At 41.7% G+C, this 24407-nt stretch overlaps 1 protein-coding gene across 1 annotated transcript in view; it reads left to right on the plus strand.

The window, feature by feature from the left end:
* C7 (complement C7) overlaps positions 1-24407 on the plus strand; it is a 708293-nt gene that overhangs the window by 500520 nt on the left and 183366 nt on the right. Inside the window, exon 15 of the mRNA XM_044069786.1 lies at positions 24171-24362. Within this exon, the coding sequence (XP_043925721.1) occupies positions 24171-24362 (192 nt within the window). The remainder of the gene's footprint in view (positions 1-24170; positions 24363-24407) is intronic.

The raw sequence follows: 24407 nt of genomic DNA on the forward strand, positions 1-24407 counted from the left end.
AGTGGAGTACCTCAGGGGTTCAGTCCTGGGACCGCTCTTGTTTGGCATCTACTTCTCTGAAGTACAGGCCAACACTAAGGGACTCTGGCTAACAAAGTTCGCAGATGACTGCAAACTGGGAGCCATTATTGAATCCCCAAATGATGTGGATACTCTACAAAAGGGCCTTACAGAAACAGATGCTTGGTGCCAGACAAGCTCAATGTCAAGAAATGCATAGTTATCCCCTTTGGGAGAAAACATGTACCCGTGAATTACCACATAGGTGGCAGTACACTAAACACCGAAAGTGTGATAAGAGACCTAGGTGACACAGGTGGACAGTGGTCTCACCTTCGATAACCACATTACCACAACAGTCAGAAAATCCTTCTATGTGGCACACCTCATCTCGAAGGGCTTTTCATCCAGAAAAAAGGAGGTCATTGTCCCACTGTACTCATCCCTCATTAGACTCATTATAGAATACAATGCCCCATTTGGTATGTACCTCTCAAGACATCTGCAACAAATGGAAAGGCCGCAGAAATACCTCACTAAAAGAATCACAGGCCTAAAGCAGATGCCCTACGCTGACCACCTTAAAAAACTCCAGCTTTACTCTGTCACATATCGTCTACTCAGAGGCGATCTCTGCTTAACATACAAGGCCATGTCAAACCCAGAGCTGTTGGACATGCTACACTTAAAGAAATCCCAATCCCTCAGAGCTATACACTCCAGGGATCTAAACCTTGTCATCACAATAAACAAAACATGCTGGAGGGATTGGTTCCTTACCCAGAGACTCCCCACACTCTGGAATAAACTGCCCATACGTGTCAAGCAGAGCGCCTATTTGGCCCTCTTCAAAAGGAACCTTGATGATTGGGTAAGAGAAAGGAAATTCACCCCGGGGAGCTCGTCAGTCGCCCTACTTGACAGGGGTCTAGGGAAGTAAATAGTGTGGGAAGAAATAGCCAGGGAATTATTATGGCTAGGCTTGTATAGGCCCTAGAGCTGATAGCCTAGTACCAGCCTATGAACTTATGAATATAATTGCCTTAGATATCGACTTCTGTTTAATGAAATGCATTCCCCTACCTGACAGCAAAATCTGTTCTGAAACAGTTCCTTTTAATTCACTAATTTTACCGTTATGACTTTCCCATGTATGCTTAACTGGAGGACTTTCCATATTGTTAAGTCATTTATTTACTCCTGTAACCACCTAACTTTACATTATATATATATATCTATATATATATATATATATATATATATATATATATATATATATATATATATATATATTTATATATATGTATATATATAAAAATTCACAGGGACATTTATTGCATACATTATCCCCTCTGAGTTTCAAGGAAGCCTATGCACAACATCCACTTACTAGTACCCAGTGGACAAATAGAACAATCAGTTTCCACATCTGTATATTCCTACTTCACATGTTGTACACAAAGGTACAATTTTGGTGGATGTTCAGTTAAGAGAAATCTGAGCAGCCCTACTATGCCTGCGCCTTTTGGGATGTGGTAACTGATATCAGTGCAGTTAGTGGCCAGGGCAGTAACCAGTAGCAGGTCAGATGCCAAAGCATGGATATGATTTGTGATACCCAGTTGCATGCTGCCCACCTGGCACAGGAGGATAACAGTGACCAGAGGTGATCCACCAGCCATGAGTTCCTTACTTTTCTGCATGGGGGATAAGAAACATCAGTATCACACTGTGGAGTGCTGGATCTTGGTGCAGACTACAGCATGCTCCTAAAATCACCACTAGAGATGCCCCTGCTGTGTGGCAGTGGTGCTGAGGGAATGCATTCTGCTTAATTGTGTATTATTCTACAAACCACTAAATGTAGTTCCCTTTGTTCTGTAGAAACATCGGGTGTTTAAAACTAGAAGAACACCTGCACAAGGTAAGGTCTATTTTATTATGTGGTGCCACTATATGCTGTGCTGTTCATTTCTTCACTGAGATTAAATTAATAGTGCGGTGGGTCTTACTCATTGTGGTTAATTTTATTTGATGTCTTCACTGGTGATGTACGGTCTGTTTTTCCCCATGGATATACTATTGTGTGATGCTGAAGAGGACTCTGACTGTGTCAGTAATGGTGGTGAAAGTTTGGCATGGTCAGGGGCCACAGTCTCTGTGTTAAACATAGGGAATATGGAATCCATACGCCCTACACAGTCAATGGATTTGGCTTCTGTGTCTGTGGAACTCACAACAGATGCACAAATAGAATGTATAATAGAGAAATTACATTGTAAAAATAAAAGAGAAAATACTAATAGAAACACATCTTCTTTTTAGAAAATAAACCGAACTATGAAACTGCATTATTAAACTGGTATACTGTATAAGAAAATAAACACATGGATGCAAAACAGATGTTTAAGCTTTCATTCTTGATAAATAGCAGAACTTCTTCAGAACACAAGGAAAAATTATTGTGACATTCAAATATTAGAATAACATCATGTGGGAAGACAGTAGCCAATAACAGCTTGTAAGAACATGTGTACAGTAACCAATAAACAGTATTCAGTATTTTAAACAGTACCAATCATATAAACAGAATAAAAATAAAAATGATTAAACATGAGCTAGATAATTAGTAATATGATCTTAAGTATACCATCTCAGTGCACACAATGTTAATGCTGTCATTTAACCCAGGAAAAAACTCCGCATTTAAAAGCAGCTGATATTTAAATTCCCTGACTTCCAGTAACAAGTCAGTATTACCAAAAAAGGAATCCACCTGTTCCAGTACAATGAACTGGAACTTATTGTAAGTAGTGCTATACTTTGCAAGAGCATTATTAAAATTCTTAGATCTGATAGCTCCTAAATGTTCTTTTATTCTGTCAGGCAATCTTCTTTTAGTTTTGCCTACATAAAAACTGTTACATGTATAATAGGTTGCTCCTAACAGATCTAGTGGGAAGTTATTTCTTCCCCTGTGGCACAGGGTCCATCAGGTGCTGCAAGCTCCACTGCTCGTGGGCAGTACAGGGGGTGGTTAATATTTTGGTAGCCATAGATGCCATGGATACCATCCTCCATCTGAACTGTCTCAATGTCTGTAATCCAATAAATGTGCAAAGGACATCATGGAGACTCAGGTTAGCAACACTTCAGTCTTTGCAAAGTTGGTACATGGGGTATATAGGGGAGCACAGTGGATGCCCACACTTCTTCCATGCGTACCCATAGTTCGCCTATGTGTGCCCTGGACCTGTCTGCACAAACCCCTTACAGTGTTGCAGCATCTCTGTCTCTCCAGTGGTGTCACCCTACCTACCTACTACTTTTACACACACACACACACACACACACACACACACACACACACACACACACACACACACACACACACACACAGATTCACTTCCAGTACCCAGTTCCATACATACAGGCATGCATGGTAACAGTACCCTTTCTCAGAACAGTTTTCCTTAGGCTCCTACCCAACTTGCATCGTATACACACAGCATGAAGTTTATTTCAGTTTAATCAGCATGCACACATTTTCACATGGAACACACTGCACACTGTGTTCCCCACCTGTGCAAATGACGTTAACCATGTCCTGCCCTCTGTACTTTGAAATTTAGGTTGCCTATGTCTGTTGCATAGGGTGGCTACTATATGCATTGCCTGGTTGTAGGTTTGCATGCATCAGTGCTGCCATTATGCATATGATTTAATCTTGCCCATATCTGTGGGATAGCCACTCTCACTTGGCCAGTGTCACAGTGTACTACATCAGCCTTTGTCCTGCATGGTTTTCCCCTGCTGCTATCTCCTCCATTATACCACCATCTTGTCCGTTGTCCAGTGCTTGGTGTGGTTGGACATGTTCATCCCACATGCATGCTCCCTGCTGCAGCAATTTCCTCAGTATTACTTTATGTAACATTGCACATAATGAAAATATTTTTGTACATGAGCCAAAGTAATACTGTGGGGCACCACCAGATACATGCGTGCAGTGAAAATTTGTCTTCAGCAGCCTGAACATGAGTTCACTGATGACTCAGGGTTGGGACAGGGCATCATTGTAACCACTGTATGCCACAGTTTGGATTTCTGATTGGTGTCATTAACCATGGCTCCAGGGCATATCCAGAATTTCCAGTAGGATACCCCTGGAGCACATTGCACAAACTATTAATATAGGTCACATGTGTGCCATATGTGGGAGTCATGGGTATTGCCTGGGTGGCCTACAGATTATACCCAGTGCAGTCAGGCTGCCAGACAATTGATGGAATGGTGGCCTTTATGATGTAATATTCCTTTTTTCTGTTTCACAAGGTGAGGACTTTTCCAGTGTGGATGTAGTCTGTGGTCTCTATTACCTCTGAGAAATAAGCTGTATGAAAAAAATCCCACATGGTATTGGCTGTCTCATCTGTACTACAAGGAAACTGCATGTACTTCCCAACATGCTGTAGCATATGGCATGGGGGTAATAGTGGAGTATCCTTGAAGGAGATGTCTAGGATACCCCCAATGTGTTTCCCATTCCTCATTAGTTGCTAAAAAGTAACTGTAGCTAACATTCAAAAATCCACACATAACTTTGTATCCATAGGGATAGGTATTCCATGACTCCAGGACACATCTTGACCAAGTCCTGCACGGTGACTCTACCCACATGGTAGAGGTCTGTAATTTGTGTCATGAAGGGCATGAAATGCATGTCTACCAGTGGTGAGTAAGTCCTCTTACATATACAAGTTTGCTAATGCTGCAGCTACAGTGGTGAATATCATTGGTGCTAACACCCACAGTAGTGGAATATATGTTCCTGAATCACTCTGCCGTATTGTTTACCACCATATGCATCTGTTGAGTCACTTATTTAAGTAATGTTTCTCATTAATATGTAATTATACTGCCATTAGCATGTAACATGGGCATTTACGTTGCCTTGGCCTCCCCTGGTCATGCTCAGTGGGTCTTTGAAATTTGCAGACCCTGCACATGGCTGCTTGTTTCACACATTTGCCAACCATTGTGTGGAGGATGTTTCTGAATCTCACAGCAGGTCTATACCTTTTATGTTTCACAGTTTCAATAAAGAACCGGATTTTTTAGATGGCAGCCCAGAGTTTTTGTGGGTTTCTTTGATTTTTTTTTTGTTTACACACTGCTATAGTCCTTTTTGTTCTGTCTAATATGTTTTTAACTTTATTTCATAGTTCCAGATATGTTTGTTTTTTAGTTGTAGCTTTTTCGTTGAGCCATTTCTCCCAGTCCTTATCTTTGGTTTTTAATAGAGATTGTGTTTCTTTTGTTGGCCAGGGGTCATAACTGGATTTTATCCTTATTGTTTTGGGAGGGAGGACAGGATGTTTAGGATACTAGGATACTGAGGAAGGTTGAGTTAAAGTACTCAGCTTCAGTATCTAAAGGGTGATCTTTAAGTAGTGCCCAGTTACATTTTTAAACTAGTTTTGAAGTCTTAGGGAATAAATGTTTTCTTATCTCAGATTTTGGGGTAGGTGGTAAGTTTTTGTGGATTTATTCGGTGTTGGAGAATGTAAGTTGGAATATGGTCACTGGGGCTGTCTTAGAGACAGCTAGAGTGTAGGAATAAGTTTGGCCTGTTTGTAAGGAATCCAGTCTAGGACTGAATCTTTATTTGATGTTTTATCTACTCTAGCACAAGTTTGGATTGTTTGTGAGAAACTTTGTAGGTTAATGTGGTCAGAAGCATTTTGAGAGTTGCAGGAGAGCCAGTCCACATTAAAGTCACCCATTATAATTGTTTCCTGAGAGAAGGATGTTTCTGTCCAATTTAGGATGTGTTTTAGAGCAATCAGATTGTTCCCAGGTGGGATGTAAGCTCCCACTATGTTCAGATGTTTCTTTGGATTAATTGTTAGTTTAGTAAACAGTATTTCAGTGTTGTTAAAGTTTGGGATGGTTAGGTCTAGAGTTTCTAAATTGAGATTGTTTTTGTATAGAAAGGCGATACAACCACCTCTTTTCTGTTGTCTGTCTAGCCTATGTATGTTATGTCCTGGAATACAACATACTCCTGTTGTATTCTATGTAAGCACTGATCTTTAAGTGTTCTATGGCTATTAGACTGTGCATCTTCTACTTCTTAAATCACATTCCTCATTATCTATTCTGAAAACACAGATTCAGTTTCTTCTTTATTTTTATTGTTGCTTCAATCATTCTTACTTTCTTTAACATTCCATTTCCTTTTATGTTTCTACTTTCTGTTTGCCATTTGGGCCTTGTTCCTGTTTAGTTTCACTTTTTCCACATTTTTCATTTTTAGCCTTTTTTACTAATGCTTTCTCACACTTTGAGAGGTACTCAAAAACAATTAGCTCAGAACAAAACACAAAACTGTGTGGTGAAGAGTGACACACAGAGAAGGGGCAATTCAGAGACATACTGTAAGGAGTGTGACTGTGCTGCTGGACAAATCTTCATATACTAATGACTACATAGTGACATGCTAACGAGAGCTGTTGTGTATGAAATAAAATTAAATATGGTGAAAAAAATATGTAGTGTTATAAGCCATGGTAATCACCTAGTCTGAATTTGAGGATTTTCTAGTGTACAAGAGATCCAGTTGCATTATGAAGCTAGAGCTAATGTCAGCATTAACACAGCAGTATGTGTTGCAGCCACTTTTGGAGCCAGTGTCCATTATGTTGCACATGACCTCCATGATCATGACATTGTCAAGCTCTGCCACAAAGACAGAGAGTCCATACAGGAGTTAGTAGATGTGCTGTGCTCACATTGAATCAAATGTGATGTGTGGAATGCATGGCCCAGTGGATACAAAAGATTGTGTGGTATAGGAGTGCATTGCTGTGAGGATGTTTCTGCATACACTAGGGGACATGTTAGGAGTTTCTCAGGTGCTGGCTTCAAAACTCCTATACCAGTTTCTTGACATGATCCTGCAGCATGTGAAGGAGAGTATATGGTTTTGACAGACAGTAAAGAAGAGAGAACCAGCACTATAAAGGCATTCTGTGACACAGTCCATTTCCCCACAGTCCTAGAGGCCATTGACTGCACCCACATTGTCATCAAGGCCCCATCTGCTCCACATAGAGTGCAGTAGATAGTCTAGGAGGGCTTTCATTCCATCAACTGGCAGGTGGTCTGTAATGCAACAGATGTTGTATACAATGTGTCTGTGCACCATTTAATCAGTTCGCATGATCCACACATCTGACACATGTATGAATGCTATCAGCATTTTGTGTAGGATGACTTTCCACAGAGTCATCCTGTTAGTAGGTAGGTACACACACACACACACACACACACACACACACACACACACACACACACACACACACACACACACACACAGAGTAGCAGACACAGTGTTCAAAATATGCTGTTCCCAAAGATGTAGGCAGCAGGCTACTTAGAACTGTGTCAGCTGTTGTGTGATGTAGGTAATGCAGCTGAGGATCCCCATCCTTAGTGCCCAGACCATGGTGGAGATTGCATGCAACACTACAGTGTCACAGACACAGAACATCATCAGATGTGTACCCACACTCATGAAGGCTAACGTCTGCTGCTTGGATACATCTGGTAACGCACAGTTGTATGTGCCTGAGATCTGCATTAAGATATTCTCAGTCTGCACCATGTTACACTGTAAAGTCGTATGAAAGCAACATAGGAACAGTGCAGTACTGCATGACAAACCTATGGTAGCAGCACAAGATGAGTCAGACAAGGAATCATCAGACAACCTGAATGCAGTAGTAATGTGCCAGAGATGGATACAATACACAACATCAACAGCATCTAGTTCATAGCTATGGGTCATGAGAAAGTCAACAGAGTAAAACTGATGCATGCATTACAGTGCACTGACTGGCCATGATGTGCATCAGACATTACCATACCCACACAGGCTGGAGGGCTGGACAAGATACAGTCATCATAATTTATATTGGTGAGGTGAGCACAGTGACAGGAAGACAACAATGCTAACATAGAAGTAATGGCTGTGGGAGATGGCTGTGGTAGCTGTGCTCATGGGAAGGAAGTTGGAGGGAGTCAAGGATCTTATCCTTCAGTACTAACTGGAGTATCCATTTTATGAACATTGGCCGGGTGTATCTTGTGGCTCTGGAGAATCAAGACTGAAGGTGTCCTATTTGATGAATGGTATAACACTTAAGGAGCATGTATGGGGAGGCAATAGATGGTCAGTGTCCAGGACCTCATTATTGGCCATTGTTAGGCACTACACTCAGTAACCCAAAAGGGTGTAGGGATGGCATAGAACTGCAAGAATTTGGGTGACTGGCCCAGTGGAGCATCCTTTCAGTGGTGCTGGAAGATTCTCTGCAAACATGGAAGTGCTATCTGTTCATGGAGGCAGCTATAGCCAGGATTGACGGTGTTGCAGTCTCCAGAACAGCGTGTGCCACTTATATAAACCTAGCCTATGATTCTATAATTTGCACTGTGCATCTGGCCCTTTGCATAGCCATTGTGGGCATTTACTATGTATTTTTTGACTGCTGTCTTTTGCACTCATTGCCTTCTGTTGGCAGGGACAAATTGTGTCAAACACTGTAATTTTCATATATGACAGGAGCAGGGGAGGCCTGCCTAATGAAAAGTGATAGGCCCTTCACGTGGCAGGGTAAGTGTAGTAAGCAAGTATCTGTACATCAATATGTTATATTTTTTTCTCTCTCTACTTTTTGTTCTCTCTCTGTACAGGTTCGGTTGTGGTCTAAGAAGTTGTTTAACAGTGGTCACCTGTGCCTGCACCAGCCAGCCTGTCTGCTGCTGCATTATAAGCAGTTGACAAATCTGCCTGTCCATAAGGGGACAGAGGTTACTGCATGGAAGGTGCCTGGACAGATTGCTGATACCTTCTATGGCCATGTGTTGAAAGGGGTATGAAAGGTGATTGTGGGTTACCCAGCAGCCAGTGTAGCACACGGTCAGAGTCAAGGTAAGCTAGTAGCTAGACACTTGCTTTGAGATCTTGAAGTATCTCTTTGTGCGGCTGATATCTGCATGGCTGATTAGCCCCATCCATTGGGCACTTTGAGGTGAGGATTGCCCATGATGGCAGCCACAAAGATGACTGCCATCTGGGTGAGTCTCCTTTGGCCTGGTTAGGCAGGTTCTCCATACCCAACCCTATCATACATCATGGTGTTCCCCTTCCTTATCTGTCATTCTCTATACCCTATCTATATTCCAGTGTTCCCCACCCCTACTTGTCCATCCCCTACCTGTCTCTGTCTCTCCAATGGTGTCACCCTGTCATATCCATACCTCCCTATCTGTTTCTGTCACCAGCTTATGTTTATTTGTCAGCTGTTGCTACCTTCCCTATGCCCTTCTTCATCCCCTAGATGCTCCTTGCTGCCACTCCAACAGTATTATTAAAAAGTTGAACATTGACACACATCCTGAGAAAAAATATACCCTTCTTCTGTTTACCCTTGTACATTCCTCTGCTTTCTCTTGACCCAGTTCTCACTTTCCTAACTCCCTTTTCCTTTCCATTTAAATAATGAACTGAGTTAGCACATTGTTATGCTAGCCCTCTATGGCCAGCTCACAGTTGCTGTGTTGCAGCTGTGAAGGTCTTTTTGTCATAAAGTGAACATACACTGGGAATGCCACCTCATTGTGCCACTGACATCAGTAACGTGACCAACTACAGCATGGCTACCTCAGTAGTGCCATGACTTCCATTAACCCCACCAGGATAATATACTATGCAGCCATTTCCCTGACTTTCTGTCCCTATGCTCAATCTAATACATCATAAATACATAACTAATCAGCATCGAGCCTGGTCAAGCTAAAAGATTTGCTATAGTTAGAGCAGTACAGTGGCATTACAGATCTTTCTGATCACCCCCCCCTTATTTATCTTGAGTATTTTACTAAAGGTTATATTACAGAAAGATGTTCTTTCTCTTCACGGAAGTTATATAAAATCTTAGTAGAGAAATGTTTGCTTCTGAAGAAGGAGAGAGACATGGGCCAAGATTCTTTGTGAGTTTGTTGTGACAAGGAAAAACTGCAAGTTAGTTGAAGGAAGCGTAAGGATTTACTTGAGCAAGAATTGCTAGTTTCTGATGTGAAGTCCAAATTAATATACAGGACAAATGTACTTAAACTTGCACTCAAGAATAAATGCTGATGTTCTTTGTGTTTCACTTTGCAGTCATTACATTTGGGTTATCTGCTTGCAGGTAGCCCTCAGTCGTCCTGATTAATAAAGTCTTGGGTCCTGCTTCGGTTGCTGTCCCTTCTTCCATGACGTCAGGTCATCAGGGGTATAAAACATGCAGCCAATGCTATTACATCAGTCTTTCTTGCCGTGCGATGCCCAAAGCAGAAGCAGTTTGCAAGTGCCGGTCGGCCGACTCCTGAAATTTTTGTTTTCGAGTTTCAGAATCGAAGTCTTCAACTAAAGCTAAGTACCCCATTGGGGAAACTTTTTCTTGCTCCTTACCAATGTCAGTAAAAGTTAATAATTGCATTACTTGTGCAAAGCAAATACCTCATAAAGATTTTCGTTCGTACTGCATTCCTTGCCTAGGCCCTGACCACGATGTACCTTGCTGTCGGTTTTGTGCTTTATTTAATTAGCGTACACTCTGTCGTCAGTATATTTTCGCCTCTAAATATTTTGGTTCTCGGTTTAATTATCCAGAAATGTCATCGGTTAGCCATCCGACTACCAGGATTCCAAAAAAACACAAAGATAAAGACAGAGACAGGCCACCGAGGTCCAAAACTGCCGACAACGCTTCTCTTAAGCCAGTCGCCAGTTTGCCGGTACTCAGTGAGGCCTTTTCGCAGCCCCTGATACCCGCTACTTCTGATTCGCAGGCCTCTACTGAGACCCATTCGGAGTCTGGTATGCCGCGAGATGCTTCAACTATGGAACCCATGGATGTCTGTACCTTGGATGGGTCTAGAGCCGCTGTGCAGGCACTGGCTTCTGAGGGTGTATTCAGGCCTATGGACTTGCATATTAAACTGACGCCTCCTTCTTTACTTAGGCCTAAATCTCGATCCACGCCTAAAATAACGACGCCCGGGCCACATGCTCAGGCCTCTATGCCTAAGAAACAAATGATAAGAATGGCTGAAGATCTAATAACTCTTATCAGCGCTAGCCAACCCCCCCCCCCCCCAAGAGGCCCAGGACTGAAGTTGATTATGAATTTTCTGATCAGAATTCTGTTGTTTCTGATTCTTCTGATGATCTTGGTTTGCCCTTATCTACTTCTGACGATTCTGATGCAGAGGACTCCATTCCCTCTGCTTCCCCTCCTGAGGATTTTTCTTTTGGGGAAACTTTACATACTCTAAGGGAGCATTTCAACTGGGAAAGCCAGGATTTTTCTGATTCAAAAAGGAGGCTTAGGGATTTCCTTCTCCTACCTCAGCATTGTTGATGATGCCTTTTCAGAATCTAGTTTGGCCCCTGATTCCCTGCCTCCTGCTCCCAGAAAACCTGACAGATAGTACAGGGTCCCTGAGTCCCACTAGTTCCTTTTTAAAAATTATATTGCAGATCCAGAGACTATTTCACAGGGGCCTAAGGGCATTAAGGCTTCTACTGCTAAAAATCCTACTCCTTCTGATAGAGACTCCAGGGTGCTGGATAGATGGGGTGAGAAGGTTTACACTTCTGCAACCTTGGCCATTAGGGCTTTAAACTGCCAGTTTCATATGTTAAAGTATCAGCAACATTTTATTGGACTGTTTAAACAGAAAATGATGTTGATTCCTGACTGTGTGGAAAATAAAGAATTACAGGATGTAATGCATTCTGCTGAACAAGTTGGAAAACATACTTTGCAATGTGGTTTTGATTCATTAAAGGCCTCTTGCAGGGCTGCTGTTACTGGGTCTGTGCTCAGAAAGCATGCTTGGCTTAAGGAGCAATCTTTGCTTGATCATGTTAAAGCTAAATTGCTGGATACTCCTTTAAATCAGGACCGCCTGTTTGGCAACAAGGCTGAGGAAGTTCTTAAAAAGATGGAAGATAAAGCTAAATCTATGCAAACTGTTAAAGATTTTTTACAAGTTCAGCCTTCTAGATTTAGTAGGCACTGGCCGTCTAAGAATTGGTCCTTTCCAGCCCCTTCCAGGTCTTTTCAAGCCAAATCCAGACACAGCAAAAAACCCAGGTTTCAGTCCCAGGGGACACAAAGAACTAAGCAGTGGGGGGCCTCCACTTCCAAATCTGGGAATAATAAGACTCCACCCTATGGTAAACTGTCTCAATGACTTCCTTTTAAAATTTCCAAGCACTTATTAACTGACTGCCCCTTTGGGGGGAAAGACTGCTCTTTATGCAAAGAATTGGGAACTCATTACCCAGGGCAAATGGGTTTTAAGTATAGTGTCCCGGGGATACAGATTTCACTTCCACACGTTGCCAACACCAAGTGGGTGGCCGGACCTAACCCCAAATCAGTGGGCAGTGGCCCAAAAACAAGTACTTTCTCTCTTAAGCATGGGGGCTGTTCAACTGGTACCAGAAGAGGAAAAGGGACAAGGTTTCTACTTGAGACTTTTCCTGGTACCCAGAAAAGACAATTCATGGCATCCTATCCTGGACCTGTCTACTCTAAATACCTTTTTTGAAGATTCCAAAATTCAAGATGCTGACTCTTCACCAATTACTTCCTATGTTAGGCAAAGATGCCTGGTTGGCAACACTAGATTTAAAAGAAGCATACCTGCACATCCCAATCAGGGAATCTTGCAGAAGATACCTACGCCTCAAAGCAGACTACATGCACTATCAGTTCTCTGCACTGCCCTTTGGCTTATCTACTGCACCCAGGGTATTCACAAAGTGCCTAGCTCCAGTTACTGCATTTTGCAGGCAAAGAAATATTCAAATATACCCATACCTGGACGATTGTCTAATTCAGGCAGAAAGCCAGGACATACCTTTGAATCATCTGGCCTTTGTACAAAGGGTTCTAACTTGTCTGGGGTACACCATAAATGAAAAGAAATCACACCTGGTACCCTATCAACAAATTATATTCCTGGGAACAAGCTTGAATACAACTTCCCAGATGGCTTACCTCTCGCCAGAGAAACAAATTAATTTGACAACCTACTTCAAACAAGTGGTCACAAAAACCCTGCTATCTGCAAGACAAATACTGCAAGCCTTGGAGTTCATGGCCTCCTGCATTCTTCTAATTCCATATGCAAGACTACATATGAGGAAACTACAGTGGTATCTAAAAAGTCTAGGGTGTCAGCATTCTCAAGACCTAGAAACAATGACGCCTATCATACCTTGCCTACGCCTAGAGTTCCTTTGGTGGGCAGAGGCCTGCCACCAAAACAAGGAACTACCTTTCACACCACCCCCTGCTGCCCAAACCCTAACAACAGACACATCAGACTATGCATGGGGGGCTCAGCTGGCAGGGAAGTGCATTCAGGGCAAATGGAACCCAAGTCAAATGCACCTGCATATCAATCAAAAAGAAATGTTAGCTGTACACAATGCTCTGATAGCCTTCAAGGACCACATTCTTCCAGGACAACTAATGGTAAAGATGGACAACACCACTGTTATGTGGTACATAATCAACAGGGGGGTACACATTCTTACCCCCTCTGCAGACTAGCCATGGCATTGTGGAACACAGCCTTGAGCTACCAAGTGCACCTACAAGCTCAAATCCTGCCAGGAAAATTAAATACACTGGCAGACGGACTAAGCATAAACCTCATGGACCCACACAAGTGGAAACTGGAACCAAGGATTTTCAACATGTTGACAAGCAAATGGGGGAGCCCAGATATAGACTTGTTTGCCTCTCCCCAGAACTACCAATTGGACAAATTTTGCACAAGGACTCCCCACAAACAAGCCTGGAAAGTGGATGCTCTGTCCTTAGCCAGAAAAACCTATCAGTCTATGCCTTCCCCCCTCTGCCTCTGCTCCCCAAAGTGCTACTAAAAATCAAACAGGACAAACCAAGGATGATTTTGATTGCTCCAGACTGGCCGCACCAACACTGGTACCCCCTCCTGCGCAGTGTGTCACGGTTATCTCCATGGTACCTGCCTCAGACTCCTTCCCTGCTGTCTCAGCAGGAGAACCAGATTCTGCACCCTCAGCTTCTAACACTGAACCTTGCAGCCTGGCTAATTACTTAATCTCTCCTTTACCATCCCTCAGCAAACCTGTGATGGATATCATGTTAGAAGCAAGGAGGCCTAGTACTAGAAAATCTTATGCTGAAAAATGGAAAAGATTCTGTGCCTGGAACCAATCTCAAGGGATGAGCACAGCAGCACCCAATTTACCTCAGATTTTACAATACTTAATTGAGATGCTTCACAAGGGCCTGTCTTTTTCCTCCATTAAAATCTATGCCTCAGCCATTTCAGCTCATTATAACACAGAACCTCCCCTCTTCTCTTATCCACTGCTCAAGCAATTCCTCAGAGGGGCCAAAAATTTGAGACCACCCAGGAGAGCTCCAACTCCAGCCTGGGACCTTAACTTTGTCGTGAGAAACTCACTCTACCTCCTTTCAAGCCAGCTGCTACTGCAGACTTAAAATTTCTTTCTTGGAAAACAGCTTTCCTTTTAGCAATTACTTCAGCTAGAAGGGTATCTGAATTACAGACCCTTTTGGCAGTGGAGCCTTTCATCATCTTTCATGCGGACAGGGTGTCCCTCAGAACCAATCCATCCTTCATGCCCAAGATGGTATCCAGTGTGACTCTTAATCAGTCCATTCATTTGCCAACCTTCTTTCCCAAGCCACAGAATAAATGGGAACGGATACTGCATTCCTTAGATGTGCACAGACAACTTAGATTCTACTTGAACAGGACTAAACCTCAAAGGAAATCTGAACAACTACTGGTGGCATTTGCTGCTGAGGCAGAGGGGAAGGCTATTTCAAAGCAAACCATTTCTAAATGGATAAGCCATTGCATTCATTTCTGCTATAAGCACCATGGAAAACCTATCCCCCAGGGAATCAGACCTCACTCCACCAGGGCTGCATCTACCTCTACAGCCTTTCTCAGAGGAGTCCCTACCAGGGACATCCTAGAAGCTGCTACCTGGAGTTCTGTACATACCTTTACCAAGCTGGGATAAGAAACTAAGAGTAATGCTACTCAACGCCAGAAGTCTAAACCTCAAGATGCACGCCCTCAAAACTCTCCTTAGGATGGAGAACATCGATACCTGTGCAGTAACAGAAACCTGGTTCAAGGCTCCCAAGAGCACCCCAGCACTACCAGGTTATACCTCATACCATGCTTTTCGGCCCCAAAACTTGGACCGAACCACAAAAGGAGGGGGAGTATCAATATTCGTCAAAGATACCCACACCTCCAGGTTGGTGGCACAGCACGAAGCATCAGAGACTATCCATGTGCAACTAACAGTGGGTAAAACTGCCTTCCAGTTTATAGCCTGCTACAGACCACCCTCCCAAACCCAGGAACCCCACTCGGCCTTCCTGACAACATTGGAAAATATGAAGGTCTCTCCAAACACCATTATATTGGGCGACTTCAACTACCCAAACATAGACTGGGAGCATTACTCTAGCTCCAACACCCTAGCCCAAAGGTTCCTAGAATTTATAAACTCAGATGCTATGGAACAACTTGTTACCACTCCCACAAGAAGGGAAAACATACTGGACCTGATCATCACCAACATGGGGACTCTATGCTCCAGACCAGAAGTGTATCCCCCACTGGTAAGATCAGACCATAAACTAATCTCACTGGATATTCACATCCCAACCCCACCCCCTACCCAGAAAACCACAGTAAAAAACTTCTCTAAAGCAAATTTCACACTCCTCAAAACAGAGCTGGAATCCTTCAAAGCCCCCGGGCCTGTGGAATATACAGCCCAGACCGCAGAGTCCTTTATAAATGCATTCTATGAACACCTTCAGGAATGCATGGATCATGCAATCCCAAATAAAACCAAGACCCAATCCTCCAAAGGCAGATGTCCTGTCTGGTGGACCCCAGCCATAAACAAACTATACAATAGAGGAGGAAGCTACTGCATGATAGAGCAAAATCCCAAAAAGGGAAGGCATCTCTGATCAGTGTTAGCGAAAAACTATGGGCACTCATAAAATCGTCTAAGGCCAGCTTCGAGAGAAAAATTGCACTGGACACTAAGGATAATCACAAGGCTTTCTTTAGTTATGTTAGGAACCTGGGTGTGAATTCTCAGATATGCTCAGAAGTAGTCCAAAATGACAAAAAATACACCGAACCCAGACACTGCCAACATCCTAGCTGACAGGTTCAGCGCAAACTTCTCTCCCCCCTCTCCACCAAAAGGGCAAATATATATCCCAGCAGAGTGCTGCCCCCCCCCTGACATCTCAGATGCCCAGGTAAGAGCCACCCTCTCCAAAGCAAAAAACACAGCATCAATGGGACCAGACTGTGTCCCGGGCTGCGTCCTACATGAACTCCAAGAAGAACTAAAACCAAACATAAAACTACTGTTCAATCTCAGCCTTACTACAGGATATGTACCCAAAGAGTGGCGTACAGCAACAGTGGTCCCTCTCCACAAAGGTGGTGCCTCAACGGATCCTGGAAACTATCGCCCCATAAGCCTGACTAGCTTAGTCTGCAAAGCTATGGAAAGGATCATCATGGACCTCATAAATAAAGATATTGGGGACCTATAGACACTGGATCCTACCCAGTTCGGCTTTGTTAAGGGCAGATCCTGCCTCTTAAACCTGGTTGATTTCTTTGAAACAGTCACCAAGGCCATTCACAAGGGGAAGGTGGTCCACACAGCCTACCTGGACCTCGCAAAAGCCTTCGATACAATACCCCACGCGGGCATTATAGATAAGCTCACCAGCTTAAGTATAAACCCCTATGTCACTACATGGGTTGCAAACTGACTCAAGGACAGAACCCACATGGTTAGAATTGCTGGAGCCATGTCAGACTCCAAACCAGTTACAAGTGGCGTCCCACAAGGCTCAGTCCTGGGACCTCTCTTGTTCGCTATATATTTCTCTGAGGTACAGGCCAACACGGAAGGACTGTGGCTGACCAAGTTCGCAGATGACTACAAACTGGGCGCCATAATTGACTCTCCAGCTGACACAAGCATCCTCCAAAAGGGCCTCATAGAAACAGACAACTGGTGCCAGAGAATGGCCTCAAGCTAAACGCCAAAAAGTGTATAGTCATCCCCTTTGGCAAAAACAAAGTGCCCACAAATTACCACATAGGTGGCAATCCATTAAGTACAGAAGAAGTAATTAGGGACCTGGGGACCCAAGTTGATAGCAATCTCTCATTTGACAACCACGTGGCCAAAGCGGTTAGAAAAACATTTTATATAGCCCACCTAATCATGAAGGGATTCACATCTAGATCAGGGGAGGTCATCGTGCCTCTTTACTCATCCCTCATCAGGCCCATAATTGAGTACAATGCCCCTTTTGGGATGTACCTTACCAGACACCTGCAGCAACTGGAAAGACCCCAAAAGTACCTCACCAAGAGGATCAAAGGGCTCAAACAGATGCCATATGCTGCCCGGTTAAAGAAACTCCAGCTCTACTCAGTGGCATACCGCCTGCTCAGAGGCAATCTGTGCCTGACATATAAAGCCATGTCCAACCCGGTATTAATGGACATGCAGCACCTCAGAAAATCCAAATCCCATTGAGCTACGCGCTCGAGAGACTTGAACCTCAGCACTGAAATAAATAGGACATGCTGGAGGGACAGATTCATAACCCAGAGGCTCCCTTCACTCTGGAATAAAATCCTAGTCCAGGTTAGGCAGAGTCCCTCACTGACTCTCTTCAAGAGGAATCTTGATGAGTGGATGGGAGATCGTAGTTTTACCCTGGGTATCACTTCTGTGTCACTGTTAGACAGAGGCACAGTATACTAACCTCGAAAAAGGGCATAGCAGAATTAATTTAAAATGGGTGGCGAAAGCCAAACACACTCTGGCTAGGCTTATAAATGCCCTAGGGCAGATAGCCTAGTATGAACATATGAACCTAAGCATTATCATTTGCTAATTTTCTCTAAATCCAGAGCTGGCTTTGCCACTGCAGTCTTGCAGGGCATTATAGCTGGCCCTAATGATATCTAAATTCCTCCTCCCAACCATAGCTTTAGGAATCTACCCAAATGTAATGAGTGCAACAGTGAAACACAAAGAACACAGTACAGTTGTTTACACTTACCATAAATGTAGATGTTCGAGTGTATTCACTGTTGCAGTCTTGGTTACCCTCCCTCCAGCCCGCTAACTTCTTTTGGCTATACCTCTACTTTCCTTTACTATGCTTAAGAGCCTTTTTGGTGTATTTGCTTTTTTGTTGGAAGTATATCTTTGTACTCTTAAATTTAATTGCTTCCCATTAGGGGGGCACCTGACATCTGGGGCAAGAAAAACTGATGTAATGGCGTCGACTGCATGTTTTATACCCCTGACGACCTGACATCATGGAAAAAGGGACAGCAACCGATGCAGGACCCAAGACTTTGTTAATCAGGCTGACTGCGGGCTACCTGCAAGCAGATAACCCAAATGTAATGACTGCAACAGTGAATACACTTGAACATCTATATTTATGGTAAGTGTACACAACTGTACTTTGTTTCCTGGTGGTCAGTTTCCAGTGTGCTTATGTACTTTGGTTTTTAAATCTCATTTAACTTTTTCCTTGTTGTAATGGCCACATTCACTATACTGAAGGCATACCACATTTTGACAGCAAGTCCTGAAACATCCTGCATCACTACATTAAATATTTGCAAAACTGTCCATCGCAGTAGTTACCATTTACCTTCCTAATATGGAATGCTAATCATTAAATATTTACCTTGGTCACCTCTATCCCTTCTTCACTTTCAACCTCTACATACCCTCACAAATCAATAAGAGTGACAGGTTAACCATGAAAGGTACACCCCCATTAATCAGCATGTTGTATAATCTGTTAATACACTAACATTTTTAAAAATAATAGTCACATGATTATATAGTAGTTTTAACAGAGTTACAGCTGAAAAGTAGTCTTAAGAGTTTACATGCTTCAATTTATAAACTTTTTCTAAATCTTTTTCCAGATAAGCTGACATTCTGAAACATTGATCAAACGTATTCTTTGTGTTATATTTAAGTGTGTACTTGTGGAAGAGGGGAACACCTTATATGATCAACATTTTTTCAGCTGTTTTTTCACTAACTCTTTGCTAAACCAGAAGTAAATATTGACTTACTGGTTTTGAAGTAGGAGCCTAGAGAACAGCTTCTTGAATCTCAGCCCACTTTCTTCCAGTATTCCCATACCTCTCATCTCTTTTTGTGACAGATCCTACTCATAAGCGGTAACTTTGCACCTATGCACTTATTTTTGACAGTTTTTAATCTCCACCTCTGATTTGCATGGGCTCCACCGTTCTGCAGGTTTGATCTGTATGGCCTTCAAATTGACTCATGTCATGACCACCTGCACAATGGAGAATGCACCACCTTATTTTCCAATAAGTCCAGTTTACACCGCTTTGTTTCTGTTAAAGTCCAACATCCACAACCTTGTTTTTCTATCTGTTTCTGATTTACCTTATTGTGGTGCTAGGTTATGCATTATGACTACCCTGCAATACTTTCCTTTGTTCCTTTTTTCTGTACAGTCTCTGGTACAACCATTTGGCTGTATAACTCTGTCTACATTTTCTTTGGACATTGTAAGCAAGTCTTTAGATAGTTGTGTACAATACCTTCATTATCTTCTGTATTTTTCATATTAGAATTCGCTGTGTAGCCAGTCATTCTACATTTTCATAGAGCTGTATCAACTGGTCACACAGCCTGTGTCTGAGGGTAGAGGATAGCTCTCAATCTCTTAGAGTAAGAAATCTGGACAAAGCCATAAATAATGAGGGGATAAAGGCCCAAAAATAGGGACATTTGTGAAGTATTGTGCTTACCAACTTAGAAAGTTGATAACAGGTTTTGCATTAGCATGAATTTTCTGAAGCATGTGAAGTCTGAATCTCAGATGTCTGTCATTATTTTCTGATTCAGTCCAAAAAGATTTGGCAATGATTTCCTAGTAAACCACAACTTTATCAGTAACAGGCCAAAAGTATGAGGCAAATTATGTATAGTGGAGAGGTATGGGGCAGAGTATCCCAAGTGTCCAGGCCAGTCTATCTCTAGTTAGATTAAATACCGCATTAACTCTCCATGCAGGTATATATGTATATATACATAGAACAGACATACAAACCCCTATATACACACACACACATACATATATATATATATGTATATATGTATATATATATATATATATATATATATATATATATATCTATAGTATACCGACACACACACACACACACACACACACACACACACACACACACACACACACACACACACACACACACAAATGTAAATAGGCTCAGCGGTGGAGAGGTGAGCCTGTCCATTATATTCCATCTTCAAAAAATAGATGAGTAGTTCCTGACTTAGATGGACAAGGTTACTGCTTTCTTAATTTAGCTCTTTCACAGAAGGTAAGTATGACTTTAGCCAAATCTGTTTGTTTTCAGGACAAAATCAACTATGCAGCCTAATATAAGGGTCATACATTTGGAGAGACACTGGAAGCATCAAATTACTCCAAGCGTGCACGATTTCTCATTTTCTCAAGTAGTGTGCTAAATAAACAGTCATTATTATCAGCATCCCTCACATAATTTCATGCTGTACAGCTATTTCCATATTGAGCTTGAAAGTGACAAGTAGTCAATATTGTTAGACGACTGTGTGTTTTCACTTTTCAGAGCTGTGAATAAAACCAGTAGTAAGGTTATATGCTGTATAAATATGAATCTACAGTGCTGTCTGTGTAGTTCCATTTTATTCCAATTATCCTTCTGTGAGTAAACATGGACAGCTTCATCTCTCATTGGCCGAGATCCATGAAAATATTCTGGTAGGGTAATGATTTGAAATGTAAACATGGCTATCATGTTTACTGGTTACTCACATTATCTGATTCATCAACATTTGTCACTGGATTTACACAGTTACCCAATAGTTTGGTCATGTGGCATTAAAGTGTAACTTAAAAAAAAACTAAATCCATGATACCTGATACATGAAAACGTTTTCTGATATGCTAAGTCTTCTCTGGTTCACTTGAAAATGTCCAGCTGTTTAAATATCTAGGCAAATGATCAGACCCATTTTCCTGTTTTCTCTCCATGTACATGAATGACATGTCAAGCACAACATACTGACCAAAGAATTTAGTTTTGCATCTATAAAAGTGTATTTATTTTTACTCTAGAATGTAGGTGTCCATTATAGTTGTGAATTCATTGTCTTAAGATGTGAAATCTCTAGCACGCCTTAAAGAAAATTATCAAGTTTATGATTCATTTTCTTAGAAGCAAACATCACTCTGTAACCTATCAAGAACAGGTGAGTGTCCAGTTGCCTAAAAAAATATGCTGCCCTCTGGTAATTTAATATAGAAGGTGTTGAACCTTTACTGTTGTCCCTCATTAATTAGAGATAAAATTCAGTGTATATTTCAGGTAAGTCTACTTTGCCACTGTCTTCTTGCTGTCATTATTAATATGTGGAGAGTTAATTGTTGTGATAAGGTCATTAGTGAATGTGGGACCATCCATGGTCTATAATGTGCTACCAGACAGTATCTACTGCCTGCATTTATACAATGCAGTGAAGTAATATGTTACTGTTTGTGCTAGAGAGTTACATAGCCTCACAGCTGATTAAATGATATCTAACACACTAAGTTACTTAACTAACCTACCATGCAAGCTGTGCTCCAGCTAAAACCTTTTGTCAGGACTATATTTTTGGTAGCTAATAATGTTTTGGTTTAACATTTTCCCTGGTCCTCATTATGGTGTTTGTGTATGTGTGTGGGGTGTTTGTTTGTGTGTTGTTTGTGGTTTATTTTTTCGAGAGCTATGTTCTATATTTTGCTGTGTATTATGTTCTCCTTTGCTTAGATTTACAGCTAATAACCTTTGCCTAACTGAATTCACAGATGGATGCAAACTAGGAATGAATGTAGAGTCCCCCACTTTCACTGATACTCTAACATGGCTTTGATTACACTAGTAACCTGTTCTGTAATCTCAATCTTATCCAAAATATGTAGAAATTAGTATAATGATGTTTAATAATGCTAGCTCTCCTGCTCAGTATAATATAAATGGAATTCACCTTAAGAACTACAGCATGAGCCAGGATTTCATAACATACATGGACATCAAACTGTCCTTTAATCATCATTTCTCTAATACTGACAGAAAACTCCTTCTGCTTCTGTCCTTTAATCTGTCATGAGTTCTTGTCGAGATCCCATCCATCCATCCTAATTTCCTTATACTTTGCCCTTATTCAACCTATCATAGATTACAGTGCTCCATGTATAGCTCCAAAATTATCTCCCAATTAGACCCTTTTCATTTTTAACCAAAAGAGCCAAAGTCTTAAAGACCTGCTCTTGTTTAGAAAGACTAAAAACCCATCCTTATTGTCTATTGCTTATAGACCCTTGAGAGGTGATCTATGCCTTGCCCACTGAGATATATCAAACTTACTGTCTGCAACCTTTTTCTCATTAAGAAAAACTCCTCACTTAATACTAGTTCCAAAAACCTAGTTCTACACCAAAATGTCAACAAATCTCATTTCAGGGATAAATGCGTCACTCCGCAGTTCCCTCACCTATAGAGCAAGCCTTTTTTTACATATTTGATAGTGTAAACTCTTAGTAACAGTCAAACTCAGTTGGATGAATGAATGGGATCATGTAATTTCATACCAGGAATCAATGGTCATTGGCTACAAATTTCTGACTGTGATGGACTACACATTACCACATCTCAATATTCCCTTTCTTCTCTGTTTTTCTTTTCTTCCATCCTGTCCCTGTTTCCCTTCCTTCTAATGTAATCCAAGTTAATATTATTCTGTTTGTATCCTCCAAATTAGCTTTACCTCCTACCACCATCTTATGAATTATTACCTCACCTTTAAGGAATCATTTTTACTGACACTGTTTGCTAAGATTCATAGATTAATAGACTGTTATTAAGCTAACAATCCAAGGGGCTTTTATAAGTCTATCCAAGCTTTCCTGAAAGAGTAATGATGTCCTGCATCCAAATAGGACACTGATGGCCAGGCATTTATAAGCTACCTCCTTTCCTATTCCCCATCCACTTCTCAAGGTTGTGCTTAAACTGGGTAATAAATAAACTCAGCTTCACATGTATGGGAACCTGTTTCATAGGAGGGGCAGTCTCTGGGACACATTTCTGTCTCTCCAGCATGTTCTGTTTATGTCACAGACAAAACTTAGGTCCCTAGACTCTAATGTGATGAACATAATGCTAGCTTGCTATAAACCTATGAATCTTTGTATTAGTTCATAGTTGAAAAAAAAGGCTACTGTCATTTAGTCCACCTACTTACATACATACATAATAAAATTAATAATATACAAATGATGGAATATGTCTGGGATTGTCAGTAGAACTGACATCCTCAGCCTTATTTTTGTCAAGAATTTGACAAATGGAATATGGCAGCCAGAGAAAGGTGGCAGTTGTGATATTTCATGGACCCCAGTTTAGAAAGGGATTCTATCCAAAGATCGTATAACATCAACTTTGTGGTCAACAGGAATGGGGCAAGACAGACGCGCACACACACACACACACACACACACACACACACACACACACACACACACACACACACACACACACACACACACGAGTACTATGCTATGCTACAATGAAACTAGTTTTTGCTTGATAATACAGTACTTGTCTGCATATACAAAAAGGATGTGAATGGGGGAAAGACAGAGAAAAGTTGAAGAGGAAGAAAGAGCGGTAGGTGACAGACCTCTATTAAGGAGACTAGCTGCAAATTTGGACAGTCTGCTGGGTTGAAAGCTTTTCTCTGAAGACTACCTCATGTTTATATGTTCCCATGATGGTTCTATAATATCTAAATAACTGTTCAGCAGTTCTAATACCCTGTTTTTCATTTCTAGGAGTTCAGTGTCTTCCTCCAGTTCTGCTGTCTGAAGTCTTAGGTGATCCACTGAAGCACAGTTATCAAATCGGAGATAAAATCACACTTTCATGTTCAGCTGGCAAGCAACTGGTTGGCCCAGCGTCTGAATTACTTTGTGAATCTAGCCTCCAATGGTCTCCAGATGTGATGCAAATCACATGCAGAACAGGTTGTTATTGATGTCTGTTTTCTTTTATTAACAGTAGTACGTATG

This window comes from Protopterus annectens, chromosome 1.part0 (assembly GCF_019279795.1).
Source record: "Protopterus annectens isolate FY-2018-M chromosome 1.part0, PAN1.0, whole genome shotgun sequence".
NCBI classification, from domain to species: Eukaryota; Metazoa; Chordata; order Ceratodontiformes; family Protopteridae; genus Protopterus; species Protopterus annectens.